The sequence below is a fragment of the Pipistrellus kuhlii genome, unplaced genomic scaffold (genome assembly GCF_014108245.1).
Source record: "Pipistrellus kuhlii isolate mPipKuh1 unplaced genomic scaffold, mPipKuh1.p scaffold_m20_p_1, whole genome shotgun sequence".
Lineage (NCBI taxonomy): Eukaryota > Metazoa > Chordata > Mammalia > Chiroptera > Vespertilionidae > Pipistrellus > Pipistrellus kuhlii.
In genome coordinates, this window is record NW_023425404.1 from 23,855,366 (window position 1) to 23,878,182 (window position 22,817).

Below are 22,817 nucleotides of genomic sequence, written 5' to 3' on the forward strand. Positions count from 1 at the left end.
CAGAATCACTTGCCATGAATAAAATACCGTATGTATATAAAAGCCCTATTTAACAGCAGGCATGTGATATGCTGTACCAACCAAACAGCAACATTATAAAAGCATTTTTTTGTTTGTTTTTGCACATATATCCATTAACTTAATCCTTACAATTAACCATGAATTGGATAAAGCAAATGTTATCTTCATTTTCACTGAGGTCCATACAGGTTAAGTGAATTAAAATATGAAAGCATCAAATGGCAGAAGCTGTGTTTTTCTACTACACCAAACTATCATAATCCAAACAGAAAGTAAAGTATTTGGTAAAAAGCCCTAGTAGTGAAAAATAAGCTCAGCATACAATTATGTATGCCCATCACAGATGGAACTGGAAGAGTATACAAAAGCCACACAAAGAAAAAACACAATAGGAAATGTTCCAGTTTTATTCATTTTATCTATTTAATACTATTGGATGCAGGCTATGCCTGGCCATTTTCCCGGGGAACACCATGAGTTTTTGACACCCGTACAAGCTAAACATATCTCACGTTTGTGGATTTAAACATCAAAAATCCTTTACGCTTTGAAACACACACACCCCAAAAAAGTGCAATAAAAACAAAACTTAAAATTTACAAAAATCAACAGTTGAAAACTATGTGGGAATCACATACCACGTAACGTTCCATTCAAGCAGGTCCCCGTTCTGAGAGGAAGATGTTTGTTTGCAGACCTCGCTGGAGGAACACAGGACACCTCTTCTCTCAGCGAAGCCAAATTATCTCCCTGGTTTGGAGAAACCACCTCACGCAGCCTCTTCGCTGGTATTTTAACCCTTCTTTTCTTTTCCGGGCTAAACTCGGGCCCTTTCATATTACTGGCAACAACACTAGTCTCGAAATTCTACAGCAGAACTTGCTTCTGGGTCCATAAAACTTCAGAACAAAATTTTCACCGCTTTGAAGACTGGGGAGGAGGTGGGGTAAGAGGCGCGGGGGAGTATAATAAGGAAAACGTGAATTTCAGGTGATTCTGAAATATGCATTCATCCACTTTTAAACAACGTCTAAACAGACTACACACAAAGCTAGCAATTTTAATTTTGGTACTTAATGCAGCATAAAGATTAGAACATTTTTACCTATTAATCCCACTCAGTCTACAAATGCACCAGGCCATGGATCTTAAACTGGAGATAAAATGATTGTATAACCATAACAACCGTGCATTCTCCAGCCCGAGAGCCGGCGAGACAAAAATCAAACAGATGCAGAGGCGGAGTTAAGATTTGCTGGGCGGAGGAAGTCAAGCAGGTAAAACCCAAATGCTTTTTTTTTTCTTTCTCTAATTCCCCACCTAAGAAGCTTAATAGCATTATTCAGCCAATGAGTCTTACATATCCCTCCGGTTGCAAACGCCGGACACCTAAACTCACGCCTCCGAGCCTCCAGAACGCGGGGCAGCCTCACAGCCACAGGTCTACTCGGACCACACCTTCAGTTGCCCGCGGGTCAACACCCACTTCCTTGTCAGCCCGCCCCCTGAGAGACAACACGCATGCGCTCCTAGAACAGTGTGCAAAACAGCCAATCACAAGGCTAAACGCTCCCGGGTGCTCCGCCGTCCCTTTCCGGGTGGAAACAAAAGCCCGAACGTAAAAGGCTTAAAACGAACGTAAAAGGCTTAAAACGAACGTATAAGGCTTAAAACGGGTGTGAATTGCTTAAAGGCAGTACATTGCCCCAAAGGATTTAAATATTGGATAAAACCCGAGAGACTCATTGAACACCTGCAGCGCTCCCGAACGAACACCACTCGCACTCATGAGGGAATGTTTACAGCGTAGCTCCTGGAGACCGTTAGGGACGCAAAGTAAATTAGTCTTTCAAACAGTTTCGGCAGATTCAGGTTAGACGCGGCGAGGAAATCGAGAATAGGAAGCATTGTCTAAAAGAGACAATCCAAAAAATTAATTCTCAGAGGGTTTCGAAGTTATAAGGTCCTATCGGTTTTTTTTTTTCTTTCAAGTTCCCCTCGTCGTAACGAATCGGCGTCAAAGGGTCTAAGGGCTATTTGACATCACCGCTCCCACGTGTTCTGCATCCAGCGGCGGCGGCACCCGCCGTGACCCCGACCCTCCGCCCCCGGACTCCACTGGCAGCGCAGTCCCCCCAGCCTCGCACTGTTGTCGGAAGCGAGAGCCTGTGCTTAAGTATGATCTCTTTCTCTGCCCTCAGAATCCCGGGTTCCCGGGCGGGGGGCGGCAGGCCACGCTCCGGAAAGGCGGCGGGTCCCTGAATGAGGCCGCCGGGTCTCCGCGGGCTGCGGGGGGCTGCGGAGCCGGGCAGCGGGTCCTGCTTTCCCAGGGCGGGTCTGAGACCTCCTGCCCGACGGCCGTGTCACCGGGGCGAGGGTCGTAGTTCGAGGCTCCGAGGCACTCCAAACTGGGCTTGAGCAGTCGGGGTCTTGTGCTGCGACAGTGAGTTAGGCTGTAACTTGACCTTGAGCTAACAGGTAGGAGGCCCCCCCCCTTGAACCGAACAATCCTCCCTGGACACAGAACCAGACCCAGCACCTTTATCTGATCTGCTCGTTTTTCAAGGACGCGCTACTTAGACGTTTCCCTTTAGGCAATACTAGGGGCTTTAGGAAAAAAGATTAATCAAAGCCAATGTAATCTGATGTAAAAGCTAAACAACACTTTACTTAAAAAAAAAAATTTTACAACTCAGCTTTCATAGGAGAAATCCTAGTATTTAAAAGGGACCTTAGGGTCTTGGCTTTGAAGAACCTTTAATTAGTCTTTGCAAATTATGTCTTATTCCAGTTACATTTCCCTTTTCATTACCAGGCTCACACGTAGTGCCTGCTCGTTCACAGTTTGTTTTAGGGGAAAATTAAAAGATAAAGTGACAGTGTCAGAGCTTTGCAGATGATTTTCCCTTATTTCTAATTCCCTTATTTTCTAAATGTAACTTGGATATGAAATAAAGTAACCTTTCCCCTCTAGCCTCTAACGTGTGACCATAAGCAGTCATTACAAGTTGAATTGGGTTGAAACCCAAGAAGTCTTGGCACCCCTCCCCCCATTGAGCCCAGTGCTCAGCGGATTATGCTGTAAAGTCTTGTGGCCAACCTTTAAACCCGAAAGCAATAGACAGTAATCATTCCAAAGAATTTTTGTGGGAGTGGTGTGGTGTAGCAAGAATTTTTTGCTCTGATTAATGGGTTGCCATTTACTCAGACGTGAACTTACTAAACCTCCTGCGGATAATCTAAAGTAAAGGGAGTCCTGTTAAAGCCTATCAACCAAACAAGTTAGTTCAGATCAGTTTAAACATCTGCCCTATCAAATAAAAGACACTGATAGCCCTGGAACAAAAAATAGAGTTCACAAGATTGTTGTTCTTTTTTGATTGTTATAATATTGTTAACATTTTTACTTATTTGCTGTCTTATTTTCCATTCTCTCTATATATACATAGATAACTACTCTTTTGCTGAACCATTTGCAAGTAAATTGCAGACATGACCTTTAATTTCTTCAGCATGAATCACCTTAAGAACAATCTGTCACATAGCCAAGGATAAGATTATTACACCTAAAATGATAACATGTCCCTAGAATGTCTTTTTTAACTCAAAAATGTTTCTTTTTAATTCAGGATCCAAAGTTCACACGCTGTGTTTAGTTGTCATGACCCCTTAGTGTCCTAATCTAGAACAGCCCTCTACCCCTTTTCTTTATGATCTTTTTTATTGATTGATTTCAGAGAGATAGAATCATCAGTGATGAGAATCCTTGATCAACTGCCTCCTGCACGCCCCCTACTGGGGATCAAGACCACAACCCAGGCATGTGCCCTGACCAGGAATTGAACCGTGACCTGATTCATGACGGGCATGACTTTTTTTTCTTTTCTTTTTTAAAGACCTCTAGTCTTACAAATTGTCCCTTATGGTGGCTTTTCCTAATTATTCCCTCATGATCAGAGTCAGATCATCCATTTTGGGGAGAATACCACAGAGATGATGCTAGATATAATCACTTGATGAGGTGGTGACGGCCAGATCATTACAATATAGAAGGACAGTTTTCCTTTTGTAACCTGTGGAGATGTTTTGAGAGCATGAATATATCCTATTTCCCAGGAACCTATCACCTACTGGTTTTATGATCAATTTGTGACCCTTGCCTGAATCACAAGGGGACCAGTGACCAGTACAATAATATAAGTACTGTGTTAGTGATACAGGCCGAAGACATCAGAAGAATCATTTGCTTTAACTATTTTAACAGAGTTAGAAATTTGGCTTCAGGCCTGATACAAATCTGCATATGATTCTAAAACAGAAATGTGGGCATCTCTTCCATCATATCCTGGTTAGTCTGTTAATTTCTTTTTAATATTCGGAAATTTCTGGGAATTGCTTGTTCTGTGATGTTCACCTGGACATACTTACTATCTGGAAAGAAAAGGATTTTATATTTGTTTGTTTATTAATCCTTACCCAAGGATATATTTTTATTTATTTTAAAAAGAGAGAGGAAGGGTGGGAAAGAAAGAAACAGGGATAAATTGCCCCACCCCCTCCTATACACACCCCAAACATAGATCAAACTTGTAACCTTTTGGTGCACTCGATCATTTTCCAACCAACTGAGCCACCTGGCTAGGGCAGAATGTTATGTATTTCTTAATATATATATGGTAATAATATATGCTAAAGACTTGTAACCTCAGAATGAGGAAACTAAATTTCACATATTGAAAAAGAAAGAGGCTTTTTTTTCTTTCTTTGTTAGTTTCAGATGTACGGTATAATGATGCCATATCAGTATGTGTTGCAAAATGATCACAGTAAATCTAAGGAAGAAGCTTTTTAAAAATGATTTAGCCAACAGAAGTTTAGACTTCTCAAATAAACTATTAGAGCTTGAAGAGGTCTCCCCAGTCATTGTAATACCATCATTTTTTCAGATAAGAAATAAGGCCTCACTGGAGACATTCAAGCAAAAGTTGGACAACTACTTTTCCAGAACAGAAAGGAAACTCATGCATCAGAAAAGGTTTGAGCTTGATGACTGATAAGATCTCCTTTTACTCTTAACTTACCTGGTTTTATGATATATTTGTGCTTAGCAAAAAAAAATAACATTGCTGTATCATTCCCTAGAACTAAGCCAGAGATTCTGGAACTCTTACCCCTTCCCTCCATCTCCAGCTCTCAGGGGTATAATTGAAAGGTAAACTCCTCAGTGGATGTTTGCCTCTATAATAACAAACATTTGCTGTAATATCTGGAAACTAGGACCAAATAAAAGGGCAGCAACATTGCTGCTGCCTGTTTTCACTATCAGTAATTTGCTTGGCTTGTTGGAGTTTGTCAATCAGAATAATTTATGATTAAATAACTGTATAAGAGAAGGATGAAAGACTTTAGAGACACCAGATAGCAGGCAAATTTGCAAATCAATCACCTCTAGGATTTCCTAGGAACAGCTGCCTGAAGTTATGTATGCCATGATCTTGATAGAGATATACTTCAGAGATTGCGGTTTCATTTCTAAACCACCGCCATAGGAGTCATAATCTTTTTGCTGGTGGAGGGTCTTTCCTTCAATTTGTAAAAAAATGCAATAAAGCAAATCACAATGAAATGGTATGCCTTTATTTATGACTATAGAAAAGAACTTTAGAGATTTAGGCAGACTTGTGAAAATTGCTGACTGTTAGCTCTTGAGTTCAATTGTAGATCTGGGACAATATTTGAAAAGTTTATAATGGAATGATTCTAGAGAAAAGAAAACCATAATGTTAACTTAGTGGTTTTTGAGTAGAGTATTTCTCTTTTATTTTCCAAATTCTCAAGAAATAGATTGCATTATTTTTATAATATGATAAAACTTTATTTCATTTTAAGGAGATATATACTATTAAGAACTTTACATTAACAGATAATGGTGCCGAAACCAGTTTGGCTCAGTGGTAGAGCGTCGGTCTGTGGACTGAAGGGTCCCAGGTTCGATTCCGGTCAGGGACATGTACATTGGTTGCGGGCACATCCCCGGTAGGAGGTGTGCAAGAGGCAGCTGGTCGATGTTTCTCTCTCATCGACGTTTCTAGCTCTCTATCTCTCTCTCCCTTTCTTTCTGTAAAAAATCAATAAAATATATTAAAAAAAAAAAAAAAAAAAAAAGATAATGGCAAGAAGCCCTAGCTGGTTTGGCCCGGTAGATAGGGCATTGGCCTGTGGATTGAAGGGTCCTGGGTTCGATTCCGGTCAAGGACACATGCCCGGGTTTCAGGCTCAAACCTGAGGAGGCAGCCAGTCACTGATTCTCTCTCATCATTGATGCTTCTATCTCTCTCTCCCTCTCCCTTCCTCTCTGAAATCAATAAAAATATATTTTAAAAATATATATAATGCCAAGAAAATAATTATAAATAAAGAAGATTCATACCAACACTATTGGGACACTTCTTATCTATGTCTTATCAAATAACCATCATTTGTCACCATTAGTTAGGTATACTAAAAGGCAAGTAGAGGACAGCAGAGTAATACCAATCTGCTATTACTTTGTTAAGGACCTATAGGTCTATTTTATGAGGGACATTTCTTTAGTTTTATGTACTGCCTTTGTCTGGTTTTGATATCAGGATAATAGTAAATTCATTATACTTTTGACATCTGCAGGGTCTATAGTGATAAGTTTCATTTTGATAATGATAGTCTTTTTAAAGAACCAACTCTTTGTTTTATTATTGTTTTTTGCTTTTAAGTTTTCACTTTTTTAAAGTATGTTTTTATTGATTTGAGAGAGAGAGAGAGAAATATTTATGAGCTAGAAGCATGGATCGGCTGACTCCTGCACGCCCCCTACTGTGCATTGAGCCTGCATCCGGGCATATGCCCTAACGGGGTATTGATCAGTTCATAGAACGACACTCAACCAACTGAGCCACATCAGCCAGGGCTATGTTTTCATTTTTATTTTTTCTGCTCTATTATTTCTGTCTACATGCTTTGAGTTTATTTAGCTCCTTTTCTTGGTGCTTTAGGTAAGAGTTTAGATCTTTGATTTGAGAGGTTTCTTTTTTTCCAATATATGAATTTAATGCTTTAAATTGTTCTCTTGGCACTGATGTAGTTCTTTTAACACAAATTTTGGTATGTTGTGTTTTCGGTTCATTCAGTTCACTGATTTTTTTTCCCCCTTGAGACTTCCTCTTTGACCCATGGATTATTTAGAAATTTATTGTTTATTTTCCAGATGTTTGGAAATTGGCCTGTTCTCTTTCTGTTAATCATTTCTAGATTGATTCATTTGTGGTCAGAGAACACACTTAGAATGATTTAAATTATTTTAAATTTGTTGAGGCTAGTTTTATGACCCAGGATATTGTTTCATTGGGCACTTGATAAAAATGTATCTTCTGTGGTATTGGGTCAAATGTTCTATAAGTATGGATTGTATCCTCACTAACTTATAGGATATTTCAAAAAAAAAGAAGAGGAAAGAAGAATAAATGCAAAAGAGTGGAAGGTGTATACAGGGTTGGAAATACTAGAATGGAATTACCATCAATTATATTCGTTAATCAAATGAGAATGTTATTTTTTTTTTCATGATAATAGCTCTTTGAATTTCCTAGTTTCATGAAAACATGCTTTACAGAGCCACTTCAAATAATAATGAGTCAATAAGAATGACTTACACATCTAGTTTACTTTTTTTGCATTGGTTATTAGGAAATTCAAAGCTAAATATAATACATAAAAATCCTTTTAGTCTACATGTACAAGATTGTATATGCTTATTCTTTACATGCTGTTTAATTTCTATTTTAAACAGTCTTATTTTATACAAATCTTTTATATTATATGAGATGTTTTCCATTTTAGAACTAGCCAGGTAGCATAAATAATGTGATACATTCTTATATATGGATTAACTAAGCCAGGGGCCTCCATTTAGGATCTGTGAAAATCCCAGGAATTCAGAAAGGCTTTTGACTTCCTTATCTTCACTTCTCTGTTGCCCCCAAGTTAGATCATAAGTATCATATGCTTAAAAGTTTCTGTTACAGTGATTGCCCTTTTTTAATTTCAGACTTCACAACTCCTGTAACTTCCTTTCAAAGTATATTAGAACTCTGAGTATCTTTCATTTGGGTTATTGATTTATAAGTTAGGATGGTGTTTGTTAACAATTAATAGTACTCTCCATTTGCATAGAGAAGGTAAAAGGATCATTAGTAGCACAGGTCAGTGTTACATTAGCAACCAATGGAATAGTTAACTTGAGTACTTACAGAAGACAACAGAAATCTCTTGGTTTCCCTTAGAATCCTACTAGGGCCCTAGCTGGTTTGGCTCAGTGAATGGAGCATCAGTCTGCGGACCAAAGGTTCTTGGGTTGGATTCCTGTCAAGGGCACTTACCGTGGTTGCAGGCTTCTCCCCAGCCCGGGCTCTGGTCAGGGCTGGTGCAGGAAGCAACCACTCAATGTTTCTCTCACATTGATGTTTCTTTCGGTCTTTCCCTCTCTCCCACTCTCCTTAAAAATCAATGGAAAAATATCCTCAGGTGAGGATTAACTGAAAAATAAATTTCAGATTCCTTTAAAAAGAAAAATCCTGCTAGGAATGACTTTATTTTGTGTGTTTGTGTGTGTGTGAGTAATTGATTTTTTTTTTTTTGATTTTTTTTTTTTTTACAGAGAGGGATAGAAAGCTAGAAACATCAGTCAACTGCCTCCTGCACACCCCTTACTGGGGATGTGCCCGCAACCAAGGTATATGCCCTTGACCAGAACTGAACCCTTCAGTCCTCAGACCGACTCTCTATCCACCAAGCCAAGCTGGTTTCGGCCAGGAAAGGGATTTTAATAAGTAGCTTTTTTGCAAAGTAGCAGGGCAAATCATCTTAAAACTGGAGATTTAGCCACTCAGTGGTTAGAGTGTAGGCCCTTGGACAGAAGGGTCTCTGGTTCCATTCCCACCCAAGGGCAGGCATGTACCTAGGTTGCAATTTCTGTCGGGGTGGAGGCCAATCCATGTGTTTCTCTCTCACATTGGTCTCTCTGTCTCTCTCTCTCCCCTCCTCCTCCTCCTCCCCCTCCTCCTCCTCCTCCCTCAACCTCCTTTCTGTTCTCTCTCAAAATCAATGGAAAAAATTTTCTCAGGCGAGTATTAACACCCCCCCCCAAAAAAAAAAAAAAAAAAAGGAACACACTAAAGATTTAGATAGACAAGGTCTTTGGGTCCCATAGGTAATAGCATTAAAAAATCTAAGCTTTATGGTTCTGTTGTCATTAATGATGTGGGAAACTGTAGGATTGGCATATAATTACATATATGGTTAGAAATTGATAAAATGTGAATAATGTGGTATTTCAGGTAAGCTTGTTTTAATTCTATTTCATAAACTATTCTTGTTTTGATTACCTAACTCTTCAAGAAGCCTAAAAACATTTATTTATAGCCCATGTAGTTCAATTGGTTGAGCATCATCCCATGTACCAAAAATTCATTGGTTCAATTCCCAATCAGGGCTTATGCCCAGGTTTTGGGCTCAGTTCCCAGTAGGGAGTATACAGGAAGCAGATGATAAAGCGATGTTTCTCACACTGATGTTTCTTTCTCCCTCTCTTTTCCTCTCTCTCTAAAGTCAATAAAAAACATTTTTTAAATAAAATATTTGTTTATAGGTTGACAAACGTTTTTTATTTTTAAATCAGGTGACTAATAAAGGTACTGAAAGAATATGGCTGCACAAATTCCAGAATCTGATCAGATAAAACAGGTAAGGTATTATAATTAAGGAAAAGGCATTTGGCAAAAAATTTAAGGCACTGTTGAATGCAACCATGTTAGTGATCTCACAAAATAATGGTTTATACTTCATTTCCAAATTTGGAAATAAAATGAAGAATATTTATTTTTCAGGTAATCCAGGAAAGAGTATTAAATGAGAAAATCTGATTATATTTTGTAGCTCATATTACATAGATCACAGTATACCCATTTGAGTTAGCAAAAGTTTGACTTCAAATATTATAGGACATTTCACCTAAAATACAAACTTCAGTTAATTTTCAGAACATTTTTGTTTTAAAAGACAAATATTAACCAGTGAACTTATATACCTATTAGAGGCCTGTTGCACGAAATTCATGCACAGCGGGGAGGTGGGGTGTCACTCAGCCCGGCCTGTATCCTCTCCAATCTGGGACCCCTTGGACATACTTCTCACAGTACGGACCACTGGCTCCTAACTGCTCATCTGCCTGCCTGCCTGCCACCTAACCACTCCCCTGACGGCCTGATCACTCCCAACTGCCCTCCCCTGCCGGCCTGATCTCACTCCTAACTGCTTGCTCTCCCACCTGCCTGATCTTGCCCTCAACTGTGTGCGCTCCCTCACCAGCCTGATCTCACCCCTAACTGCTTGCTGTCCCACCAGCCTGATTGCCCCTAACTGCTTGCTCCCCTGCCAGCCTAATCGCTGCTAACTGCCTCTGTGTTATCCGCACCCCCACCACCACCACCACCATGGCTTTGTCCGAAAGGAAGAAGGAAGTCAGCCGTCTGGAGGATGTCTGGTCAACCCAGTCTAATTAGCATATTACCATTTTATTAGTACAGACAGGCATAGCCCATGGATAGACAGTAATTCGGGGAAGACCTGGGAGGGGGGGACAGGAGCAGGGTGGAGAGAGGGTCAGTGATGGGGATGAAGGGACTTCTGTAATACTTGCAACAATAAGTAAAGTTTTCTAAAACACCAAATATTAACACCTTATTTGTTTATATTTTTTAAAAATACCTTATTTCAGGGGCAAAGAAAGGTAGTGGGTTGATAATTATCAGGGGAAAGGGGTGTGGGTGGTGCAGGAAGAGACTGGATTAAAATCTTACACCTATGGATTAGGACAATGAGGGGAGGTAAGAGCAGGGGAGGATGGAAACTAGATGGAAGGGAGATATTGGGGGGGAGGAATAATTGTAATAATCATGAGCAATAAAGATTTATTAATTTTTTTTAAATGCCTTATTTGTTTATAGTTTAAAGAATTTCTTGGAACCTACAATAAACTTACAGAAACCTGCTTTTTGGATTGTGTTAAAGACTTCACAACAAGAGAAGTAAAACCTGAAGAGGTATGAAAAGGGTACCCACTAAAGATTCTCTAAGCTTGTGATCATCAACTTAAATGCAATCCCCCTAAGCATTTTGCTTGTTCCTAGTTATTACAGGAACTTTGCCCACCTTTTATGCTCCACTGCTTGGAGGAACTAAAGCAGCCAAGGACCCATAACATTGAGTTTAATGGTGACAAATTTAATATGATAGTCACATTGAATCAATGCATACTAAAAGAAAATGCCTGGGGCTTGCTGAGTTATTGTTCCATTGCAAAGTTTTAGTAATTAGATTTTAATTAAGATGATCTACCTTGAGAAACTTGACATGGCTTTTCTATCTGACCCTGAGAATTCAGGATAACTTTGGAAAAACTAGAGCTTGAATTTCATCACTCATAGTGCAGAGGTAGACTCTTAAAACCCAATCCTATTAGAAGTTACAACTTTTAACGTGCTCATCAAAACATTCATATATTGGCTGAAAGTGATATAACTTCTTCCAGTGGAAGAATACTGAAAACATTCATGCCACGATCTTAACTTTTAACCAGCAATGAATAAGTACTTGTTAAATAAGTGACATAGTTTGATAGATGTTAAGTGTAATATTCTTATAGGAAAAAAGTAAAAGTTTGAGAATTTATATTAAGAGTGGAATTTTTCATTAAAAAGGAACAAAGTTGTACTGGGCCTACATTTTAATAATCAGAATAAGGGGATGAGAATGTAGGCTTTCAGTTAATACTAAAGCACACCTGCAGAAAGTCTAGTCCAGCTAGTAGGGACTTACCATTGTTTTTAGTGCCTAGTGACCCATAGGTATCAAAATGTAATACCTCTTGTATTAACAGTTGAAAGCTATGGTCATCTGCTATTTATTAATACCACTTAATTCTCAGATATATTCAAAGAAAAGTACCTACTTGTTGGTCTTTTAGAATACATGCATTTTTTCCCCCCAAAATTAATATTTCTGTGTTGCCTCTTCCATCTTCTCTCTTTTTATTTCTAGACCACCTGTTCAGAACATTGCTTACAGAAATATTTAAAAATGACGCAGAGGATATCCATGAGATTTCAGGAATACCATATTCAGCAGAATGAAGCCCTGGCAGCGAAAGCAGGACTCCTCGGCCAGCCACGATAGAGACGTCCTGACAGCTGGACTTTCCCTTAGAAGCTGCCAATAGTTTGCACTGGAAGTGAGGATTCATCTGCTAGAATCCCCTGAAAGCAGTAGCCACCATGTTAACCATCTGTCATGACTGTTTGGCAAATAGAAACCACTGGAGAAACAAAAATGCTATTTACCAGGGATAATCAAAAGAGAAGGTCTTATTGTCCAATCAAAGTGTAAGATGCAACATTTGTTGAGGCCTTATGATTCAGGAGCTTAGTCACTTGATTAGAAAAATAAACCATTGTTTCTTCAATTGTGACTATTAATTTTAATGCAAAATATGTGTTCAATCATGAATAAGATAGAAAGTTTTTTTATTTCTAAAAGTTAAATAAATGGAAATATCACTGCGCAGTTGTTCATGCTATATCATACTATAGTACTCTCACTGGACTGTGGATACGTTGAAGTGTTTTTCAATCAGTGTCATCTTCCAAGCATTCCTGTTCATTCATGTCTGCCTCAAATTGCTGGTAAACACAAAATAGTTACTAATCATTTCAATGCACGATCCTTTTCTTGCCCCTCTCCAGTGTCAGACAGGGCATTACACATTCCTATCCTAACTACATTTCCATGTATTTTCAGGAAACAAACCATCTGAGACGAGCTTGGGGATATGTGAGTTGAGTGTTAGGCTCTAGTGGAATGTGTGTTTTGTTCGAAGGCTGAGAGTCCAACCTGAATGATTCTGAGTCAGACCAACGACACATAGTGTATTCTCAGCCGCGATGTGATCGGTGTAATAAAGGGTGAGCCAAAATTAAAAGTAGTGTCTTATGGCTAGTCCTAAAATCCAAGCATTTTTAGGAAATTCTAATTGATCCATAAACATATCAAGCAGCTTGGTAAATGTAAGTGGACTAATACCTATTAATAATTAGCTTCTGAAAGAATTTCATTTGATATCAATCTCAATTTATACATTAGAAAACACTGATTAGTCTATATGTTTAAACTTACCAATGTGATATCTATGTTTTGTCATACTAATGGAAAGTTGAAGTGTGCTGCTTTGATAATTTACTGTTTTCTATGTTACATCTAATTTTTAAGCCACTAGGTCATTTAAATAACAAATACCATTTAACTTAAAGGACTCCATGGACATTACAGTAGGTCAATAATTGTGGTATCTTTGAAAGTACAAAGACAAATAAAATGTTAACAATGCTACCTTTAAAATTGAAATGCTGAAACATAATTCTCAATAAAATATACAATACATTATAGTCAAAGGAACATGAAAGAATTAGCTTGTTTCACCTTAAGGCAAGAAAGGCAAAAAAAAAAAAAAAATCAGATTTTACTCATTTAAAACTTTGGACCATTGACACATCTACTTTGCTATTTCTATGTATTCAAGCCAAATTTGTTTATTCTGCCCATTTTACAAAGATAAATAAGTGCTTACCTGGCAAATAAGGGGAATTTTGTGTAACAGCATCTCAAATACCTTGGGAGGGAGTGTGCGTTTAAAAACCTTCAGAAGTTCCCGTGGTTGCCCAGACATTGAAATGGCATTGCTGAGATGTTCAGCCCCCATACTGTGCTCTCCTGAAACAAATTGGTAAGTTCAGAGCAAAATTTTAATGTTCTTCAAAATATAAATTATACAAATTACTGAGAAAGCACCAAGTATTAAAACTTTAAAAGTAGAGGATTCTAAAGATGACTGGCAGGAAGGTAGAATAGGAGAGAGTGTGAGAGAGGGAGGGAGCGATAGAGGAGTGTATGGTGTGTGTATGAGCGAGGGACAGATCCTGCAGGTCTTCCAAGGGGCTGCCAAACTGGGCAGTCTTAGATGGCACAGCCCCACTGCCACCACAGATATTCCGGGGATGGCCAACATGGGCACAGACCATGCCGTCTTGAAAAATAGAACTTCTTAAGGCTAGGATCCTGGCCTCAGCACCACCCAGTCTGGTCACAGACGCAAACCAGGACCTTGAAGCCACTGGGGACAGAGACCTGCCACCACAGCTGCAGACCCACAGAGGCCAAGAATCCAGACATCCGGGCCACAGATTTCTGTGAGTCACAGAGCCCATCCCCCTCCTCACAGGCTCACTGGAATGACATAAGAACTGTTAGACCTGCCCCTCGCACAGGGCCACAGCTCCTCTACAGGAATTTGAGCCTGGGTGTGTGCATGGACACTGGGAATCTTTTGCTGCAACACAATCGGTGACCAAACCCCATGCCCATGCAGGGTGGCAGTACCACCTGACTTCAGTTCTGGGCAAGCACACACGAAAGTCTGTTTTTCCCAGCACAGGAGTGGACCTCCAGCCGACACAGTGCTACTGTGCGTCCCAGTCCCCCAAGCAGACTGGGGACCCTGATTCTTTGCACAAGAGGCAGCACTGAGCACCAGTGACTTGACTCTGTTTCTCATCATGCTTGCCTGGGATCTTTGATTCCCAGTGCATTCACACTGACAGCAAGTGACTCCAATTCTTGGGGCATGCACACACAGGGACCCTGATTCTCAGCGCAGGGCTGCACCAAGCAACAGAGACTCTGATACTCAATTGTTGGTGCAGGCATAGGGGAACTCTGGCTCCTGGCACATGCCAACAGGGTCTCTGTTTCAGAATGGCGATGGCAGGGTCCCTGATTCTGGTGCGCACACCAGGCCACACTGAGTGCCTGTGACTCTGATCCTGGGCTAGTGTGACTCCCACCAACACACAGCAGCCACACGTCTTGGTGTCACAGCTCCCACTACACACGGCCCAGGCCCACACAACTCAATAATGTTTGAACCTTCTGGTGATAATCAGAATGGGAAAACAACTATACAATCTCCAGAGGAAAGAAAATGAGGAGTCATCAAGAAAGGAAATAAGTGAAACAGAAGCATGCAACATAACAGAAAAATAATTCAGAGTAATGGTTATACAGTTCCTATACCAGATGAATGAGAAAATCAACAATCTATGCAAAAATCAGCAAGAAATCAAAAGTGAAATAGCTACAATCAAAACACGATGGAAGATTTCAACAGTAGACTAGAAGAAGCAGAGGACAAATTAGTGAGGTAGAAGATAAAGTAGAGAAACAAGCTCAATCTGAACAGCAATGGGAGGGGAAAAAATAAAAAGCAGGAGGAGAGCGTAAGGGAGCTTTGGGACAACATAAAACAAAGTAACTTATGTATAATAGGGCTGCCAGAAGGACAAGAAGAGCAGCAAGGATTAGAAAATCTATTTGAAGAAATAATAACAGAAAATGTCCTGGATATGGGGGGAAGGAGGGAGGGGGTTTTGACACAAGTACAGAGTCCCAAGCAAGATGAATCTGAAAAGATCCACACCAAGACATGTCATAATTACAATAGCAAATGTTAATGGCAAAGAAAGAATCTTAACAAAGAAACAGAGTTACCTACAAAGGATCCCCCATCAGATTATCAACTGATTTCTCAACAGAAACACATCAAGCTAGAAAGGTATGGAAGGAGGTATACAAACTGATGCAAAGCAAAGGACTGAATCCAAGAATTCTCTATCCAGCAAGACTGTCAATCAAAATTGAAGGAGAAATCAGGAGCTTCACAGACAAAAAAAAAAAAAAAAAAATGCTGAGGGAGTTTATCACTACCAAGTCAACAATGCAAGAAATGTTAAAGGGAATGCTATAAATAAATAAATAAATAAATAAATAAATAAACAAACAATAAAAAAAAAGAAAGAAAGAAAGGGAGGAAGGAACACAGGCATAAAGAACAGAAATGGCTATAAACAAGTACCTATCAATAATAACATTAAACAGCCCTAACCAGTTTGGCTCAGCGGATAAAGTGTTGGCCTATGGACTCAAAGGTCCCAGGTTTGAGTCCAGTCAAGGGCATGTACCTTGGGAGTACATGGTGGGCAAATACCCAATAGTAAGTGTGCAGGAGGCAGTTGATCGATGTTTCTCACTCATTGATATTTCTAGCTCTCTATCCCTATCCCTTCCTCTCTGTTTAAAATCAATAAAATATATTTTTTTAAATTAAAAAAATAATAATAATCAATGGAGAAATATCCTTAGGTAAGGATTTATGATAAATAAATATAATCAATAAAAACATTTAAAATGATAACATTAAACATAATTGGATTAAATGCTCCAAGCAAAAGACATCAAGTGAGTGAATGGATAAGAAAACATGACTCATATATCGATATATGGAGCTAATTTGACACAAAAACAACATGATTAGTTAAGTCAACCACTAAATTCAATCAAATCATTGGTTCTATGGTCCCAAACAGACACAACCAAAATTGAAATGGCTATAGAACTAGACTACCTGACTACAAAGTTATGAAAATTGGGGTTGGTACAGAGGGGAGTGGGAAAAATTGAGAAAGATTACAGAAAACTGGGTGAAAGGTTATCTCACATTAGAATACTTGTTCTCAGTGTTGGATTTATATTGTAATAACCAGGAGGTTTAACAAATACTGATGCTTGGGTACCATCCCCAGAGATTCTGATTTAATTGGCTTGGGGTTTAATGGGATTTAAAGAGTAAGCAAACAAGATGGACAACTGCTTTAAAAGTAAAATACAGTAAAAGTACATAACCCTTAAAGAGCTCATTAACCCATTTAGGGGTTCACAGAATTAAAACTATTCCCTTTGAGAGGGAAAAAATTAAATACACAAGTTTGCAATTACCATTTTAATCATCTTAATATCTATAACATTCATCTCAGTCTAAACTAATACACAATAGCTCTTAAACATGGTGAATAAAAATAAATTGTAAAAAATACTTTTTTTTTCTTTTGGTTTAATATTCAGAATTGTCCTCTCCATATTTATTTTATACTATCCCAAATGAAAAATGTTAAAACTGAAAAGCTCTATTTTAATTGCCTCTTTATCGAGGGAGTATCCATATGTAGGGACTAATTCAGATTTTATGAAGCCCATAGTTTATATAATTTGGGAAACCCTGTTTAAGAAAATAACAAATTTTGCCCTGGCCGGTTTTGCTCAGTGGATAGAATATCATCCTTTGGCCGAAGAGTCCTGGGTTCGATTCCAGTCAAGGGCAAGTACCTTGGTTGCTGGCTCCTCCCCAGCCAGGGCCCTGGTCAGAGCACGTGCAGGAGGCAACAAATTGATGTGTTTCTCTCACATCGATGTTTCTCTCTGTCCTTCCCTCTTCCACTCTCTCCAAAAATCAACAGAAAAATATCCTCGAGTGAGGATTAAAAAAGAAAATATAAAATTTTGAATACAGCCGAGACCAGTTTGACTCAATGGATAAGGCATCAGCTTGGGGACTGAGGGGTCCTGGGTTCGAATCTGGTCAAGGGCATGTACCTTGGTTGCGGGCATATCCCCGGTAGGGGGTGTGCAAGAGGCAGTTGATCGATGACTCTCTCTCATCGATGTTTCTAACTCTCTGTCTCTCTCCCTTCCTCTCTGTACAAAATCAATAAAATATATTAGAAAAAAAAATTTTTTAATACAAAATTGGTAGGACTCCTCCCAGCACTTTCAAAGAGGCGCATGCAAATGAAGGTCCTTAAAACTTCTACTTCATTATCTTATGTAAAATCACTCCTGCTTATATCATTAAGTCAGTTCTAATAATTCATTTTGTCACTCATACTTATATTTTTAGTCCATTTATAAACCTACCAAAATGGTTAGTACTGAATAAAATACTGAAATTTTAAACTATGATTAATGTGCAATGATTTTGAGTGGCTGCAATATTTTTTTAATTTCTCAAAACCTTTAGCATGTTCTTAAGCCACCAATTAAAGTCAAAATCTTTGGTATTGCTCTGAGTTGTCCAGGATCTTGATTTCCTCTTTGTCTTTATAAATCCTGGAGGATGCTATCCTCATAAATGCAGGTTGAAAAACAAAATCTTTTCAGAAAAGACAATCAAAAGAAGCAAAAACAAATACAGGTACTGAGATATGGAGTGGAATTCGTAATACTTGGGGGGGAGGAGGAAGACACATAATGGGTGTAATACTTGTTTATTGAGTATCATCATTTTTCCCTTTGATAAGGCTCAAGAAAAAAATGTTTTTCTTTCCAGGGTTCAACACCAGAGTAAAAACATGGTCATTACATATACAATATTTTATATGATACTGAAATTATCTGCCATCATTTTATCTGACAATATTGTGTTTTCTCTCAAATCTATCTGGAATTGGGTGGGGATAAATCATATTTCAAAAAATAGGTCATGGCCATTAAGTGCAAAGTATTCCCCACAGGCATACTTTGGGACAAAAATGGATATTCATAATGACTTTACCCTAAAAAAAAAGTATCCTATTTTTTAAAAATATATGTTATTGATTTTTTACAGAGAGGAAGAGAGAGGGATAGAAAGCTAGAAACACCGATGAGAGAGAAACAATCGACCACCTGGCCTCCTGCACACCCCACACCAGGGATGTGCCAGGAACCAGGGTACATGCCCTTGACCGGAATCGAACCTGGGACCTTTCAGTCCGCAGACCGATGCTCTACCCACTGAGCCAAACCGGTTTTGGCTAAATAAGTATCCTATTAAGAATAAGAAGGCAGGCCCTGACCTAGTTGGCTCAGTGGATGGAGTGTTGGCCTGCGGGCTGAAGGGCCCCAGGCTTGATTCTGGTCAAGGGCATGCACCTTGGTTGCAGGCACATCCCAGCAGGTAGTATGCAAAAGGCAGCTGATCAATGTTTCTCTCTGGCTGATGTTTCTAACTCTCTATCCCTCTCCCTTCTTTGTAAAAAATCAATAAAATATTTTTTTAGAAGAATAAGAAGGCAGGAAAATGTTTATAAAGCAATTTAAAAATTTTAAAGTTTTGATTCACACAAGTAACCATTTGGAAAATTCGTTCACTTCAATTTTTACCTGGTGATAGATGAGGTGTTCTGGCATTTGGCTTTGCTTCTCCATCGGCACTTCCAAGACTGCAACATAACCTGGGGCACTAATTATAACACATTGGAGCTGGCAAGTGGGATGGAGTGACAATGCTAGGACCGTTTCTCTTTAAACTGAAGCACATTGGCTAACAAATCTAGCTAGTTACATTACTTAACGTATATGTCCTGATCAATAAATGAACAAATTATCATAAAGAACTGCCTACAAAGGAATGTTTATGTTCTTACCTCTAGATAGACAAAGCTCTCCCATTCGTACTTCTTGCAGAAAAAGTTCCTGCAACTTTTCATTCCTTGCTGGATCCCACAGCTGCGATTCACAAAATATTTAACAGTGAGTAACGAGTGTGACGGATATGTTTACTAATCAAAATTATTTAGTTTTTATTTTAAAATGCACTTCTTAAACCTAGGTTCTAAATTCAAAGTATGACAAAAGCAGTTATTCTTTACAATATTTAAACCAATTTCTTAAAGTGGAATAATGATTTCAGGCCATAAAAGAAAATAGATTAGGGGCTGGGTGGTAGGGATTAGAGGGGGAGGAAATGGGAGACATCTGTAATACTGTCAACAATAAAATAAAATTTTAAAAAAAGAGAAAAAAGATACATGGCATATCCAAATGAGGCTGAGATGCTTGTAATAACTCATCCATATTTTACTCGGCTTACTAAGTACACATATCAGACATCTTACTATAATTAACTATAACAAAGATTACTTTGTATGTTGCATATCTATTTCCTTGCCTGGGGTATTAACATTGTCTGTTGACTGGGACACAGCGTGGTGGGGCGCTGGCAGTGCAGCTGGTGTTGAGAAGGTCGCTGTGGTTTGCTGCCAGCTTGGTTTATGAAGGTGACCAGGGTCACAGGGTGTCACATCACTGGCACCATGCCCAGGGCTGGTCTTTAAAAGCAGAGTGAGCACCCGGCCGGCCTGGCTCAGGATGAACCAGGATGTCATGGTTTGATTCCTGCTCAGGATACATGCCTGGGTTGTGGGCTCCATTCCCAATAGGGGTCGTGCAGGAGGCAGCCGATCAATGATTCTCTCATCCCTGCTGTTTCTAGTCCCCTCTCCCTCTCCCTTCCTCTCTGAAATCAATAAAAACATACTTAAAAAAATTTTTTTTAGCCGATAGAGCGTTGGCCTGTGGACTGGGGGGATCCTGGGTTCAATTCCGGTCAAGGGCATGCACCTTGGTTGCGGGCACATCCCCAGTGGAGGGTGTGCAAGAGGCAGCTGGTCCATGTTTCTCTCTCATCGATGTTTCTATCTCTCTCCCTCTCTCTTCCTCTCTGTAAAAAATCAAAATATATTTAAAATTTAAAAAATTGTCTTAACACCTGTTCCTACAAAATGTATTGTATAGCTGCCTTTTCATAGCCTCAAATGGCTCTTCCTTCTCTTTTGTAAGCGACACTAAAAACTAAGCCTGAACGCCACGAGGGCTGGGAAGTGCGGGGTCCGGAACCAGCCGGGACCCCAACCGGGGCCGGGACCCCAATCCCAGCCGGGACCTGCCCTGTGGGGAGGCGGTTCCCTGTCCCGCCGCCTGGGGTCGCTGCAGCACCTCACCTGGGCGCCAGGTGCGGCCGCCTTCGGGGGCTGAGCTCTTCTTTCTGCAAAGACAACGCGGCACGTGCTGGGCGGGAGCCGTCCCGGCGCCGGCGGCCCGCGGCCCCTCCACCGGCGGCTCCGGGCCCCGCCTCGCCCGCGGGCCGCCCCGCCCCCCGGGCCGCGCCGCCGCCGCCGCCGCCGCACTCACTGTCCCGCAGGCGGCGCTTGAAGGCGGGGTCGCCGCGCCGCCTCCAGTCGAAGTACACGCAGTAGCCCAGGAAGGCGGCGGCGCCGCAGGCCGCCAGGGCCGCCAGGAGGCCGAGGAGGCTGCGGGCGCAGGGCATCCGGCCGCGGGCGTCCCTCGAGCCGAGCGTTGGGCGCGGGCCGGCGAGCGCGGGAGCCCGGCCGGCCGGCAGGGGGCGTCAGTCGGCGCGGCGCCCACAGCGGCTGCGGGCTGGGCTTCCAGGGCGCAGGGCCACAGGTGTGGGACGGAGGAGGCGACCAAGGGTCCCAGAGGGCCACCCATGGGTGCGAGATCGCACCGCCACCGGGCAGCAGAGCTCTGTTCACACTCCAGATTCGGATCCCCATTTACCCAACACACCCCACCGCTGTCCCCGTGCCTACCATGCCACCCAATCCGGCAAATCACAGTATGACAGCAATCTGGTTTAGCTGGGGAACTGGACCCTCCCTCCTTAGGACTGTGTTCCCTCACCTGCGAATTTTAAGTTGATGCAACACTTTGGTCATCTCCTAAGGAACTGCCCAGGGAGCTCCTGAACATGAGCGGTACCCGTCACCCGAGAGGACCCAGCAGCCCAAAGTACCCAGCCACCTGAGCGCAATAACAGGAAGAAAGGGGGATTTTGAAGCAATGACATTTAGCCTAGGAAAAACAAAACAAAACAAAACAAACAAAAAAACACAAAGAACAAAAACCACCGTTGATTTGCTGAGCTGACCCTGACAGCCAAAGCTCCTATGGCAAACCCAACTCTGACGCCCATGATCCTTGCGAGCCTATATGCTTTGCCTTATTGACACAGCAGAAAGAAGGTAAGACCTTACCCCAAATACCAGAGTTTTGAATTTAAACTAAGCCAAAGAGAAAGGCATAAGCTAGGCAAGGACCTAAAGAATGAAATAATTTAATTGTTTTAAGTTATTCAACTGCTCCTTACGATATAATAGTATTGCTAGAGTGTGCATCGCAAGGTGCTCATCACTGCTGTGACTACAATGGGGCTGAGAAGCAGCTTGGCCCTCACAGTTTGAGTTGGCAGATGTTTGTTGCATGTTAATTGTTTTCTTCGCTGCTCTATGTTTTTTCTTCCTAGCTCAGTCTTATAGTTGGCAACTCAAGCTATTGTCAAAACCTGGTTGTAAACACTGAAACAGAGGACAGCATAAGCATCCAGTGTTACTGGTGATCTCAGAGTTTTGGGTTCAGAATCTTAGTGATGGATGTAGCCTGGTTCCAAAGGGTATTTTTCTAGGCTGACTGGTCTTATCTTCCAATAAAACCACTCTATTGCCTTTCTGCCCCTTCCCATCCATTATTTCCACTGAACTCATAGACACTCTATGGTACATGGAGAGGGATGGGGCAGGGAAACTGGAGCAAGGTGGGTGTCCAGGGAATTAGTCCAGTGATGAAAAATAAACAGATCACTCAAATAAAATTGCCACAGGGATAATGTGGGAAAGTGACTGAAAAATATGAAGGCCAGTTTCTATGGTGTGTATTTTTCTTCTCATAGATACCACTCTTGCTAATTGGTGGTCAGACTTCCTAAAAAGCTTTGGTCATTATTCAAATTGAGAAAACATTAATAATTGTCCCCAAAGCATAGTTCTAAGCTGGATAATAGCTCTTTCTTTTAAACAGCTTTATTGGAATATAATATACAATAAATTGTACACTTTAAAGTGTACAGTTTGATACATTGTGACATATGTATACATCTCTAAAACCATCCCCACAATTAAGATAGTATTCATACCCATCACGTTCAG

General features: G+C 40.6%; 3 protein-coding genes across 18 annotated transcripts in view; 1 reads left to right on the top strand and 2 right to left on the bottom strand.

Moving 5' to 3' along the window:
- The window catches only part of KIAA0586 (KIAA0586 ortholog), a 95,428-nt gene extending 93,894 nt beyond the window's left edge, over positions 1-1,534 (bottom strand). For 7 of the 9 annotated variants that reach the window (XR_006741287.1, XM_045580102.1, XM_045580106.1 and 4 more), the window contains exons 1-2: positions 1,382-1,533; positions 660-951 (exon numbers count right to left, since the gene is read on the bottom strand). Coding sequence is in view for 8 of the 9 variants with exons in the window: in XM_045580102.1 (XP_045436058.1) it covers positions 660-858 (199 nt within the window). In the remaining variant the exon portion in view is untranslated. Of the gene's footprint in view, positions 1-659; positions 952-1,381 lie in introns of all 9 variants that reach the window. The other 2 variants (XM_045580097.1, XM_045580098.1) reach the window with 2 other exon arrangements.
- A 381-nt stretch (positions 1,535-1,915) lies between these two features.
- On the top strand, positions 1,916-12,574 carry TIMM9 (translocase of inner mitochondrial membrane 9). Of its 7 annotated transcripts, XM_036435488.2 has the most exons (6): positions 1,927-2,197; positions 3,471-3,500; positions 4,968-5,056; positions 9,734-9,798; positions 11,061-11,156; positions 12,154-12,574. In XM_036435488.2, the coding sequence occupies exons 4-6, from the start codon at positions 9,760-9,762 to the stop codon at positions 12,286-12,288; spliced, it is 270 nt and encodes an 89-aa protein (XP_036291381.1). In that variant the 5' UTR covers positions 1,927-2,197; positions 3,471-3,500; positions 4,968-5,056; positions 9,734-9,759; the 3' UTR covers positions 12,289-12,574. The 7 variants fall into 7 exon arrangements, with proteins under 7 accessions (XP_036291409.1, XP_036291400.1, XP_045436098.1 ...); XM_036435516.2 differs by lacking the exon at positions 4,968-5,056 and having other exon boundaries at positions 1,916-2,197; XM_045580142.1 differs by lacking the exon at positions 3,471-3,500 and having other exon boundaries at positions 1,926-2,197; positions 4,975-5,056.
- A 46-nt stretch (positions 12,575-12,620) lies between these two features.
- TOMM20L (translocase of outer mitochondrial membrane 20 like) lies at positions 12,621-21,275 on the bottom strand. 2 transcript variants are annotated; one of them, XM_036435460.2, is made up of 5 exons: positions 21,007-21,275; positions 20,817-20,860; positions 19,461-19,542; positions 13,736-13,878; positions 12,621-12,791 (listed from the first exon to the last, which is right to left on the bottom strand). In XM_036435460.2, exons 1-5 carry the CDS (start codon positions 21,140-21,142, stop codon positions 12,738-12,740), a joined length of 459 nt encoding a protein of 152 aa, XP_036291353.1. In that variant the 5' UTR covers positions 21,143-21,275; the 3' UTR covers positions 12,621-12,737. The 2 variants fall into 2 exon arrangements, with proteins under 2 accessions (XP_036291353.1, XP_045436078.1); XM_045580122.1 differs by adding an exon at positions 19,198-19,280 and having other exon boundaries at positions 12,621-13,878.
- Between the last annotated feature and the right edge of the window lie 1,542 nt (positions 21,276-22,817).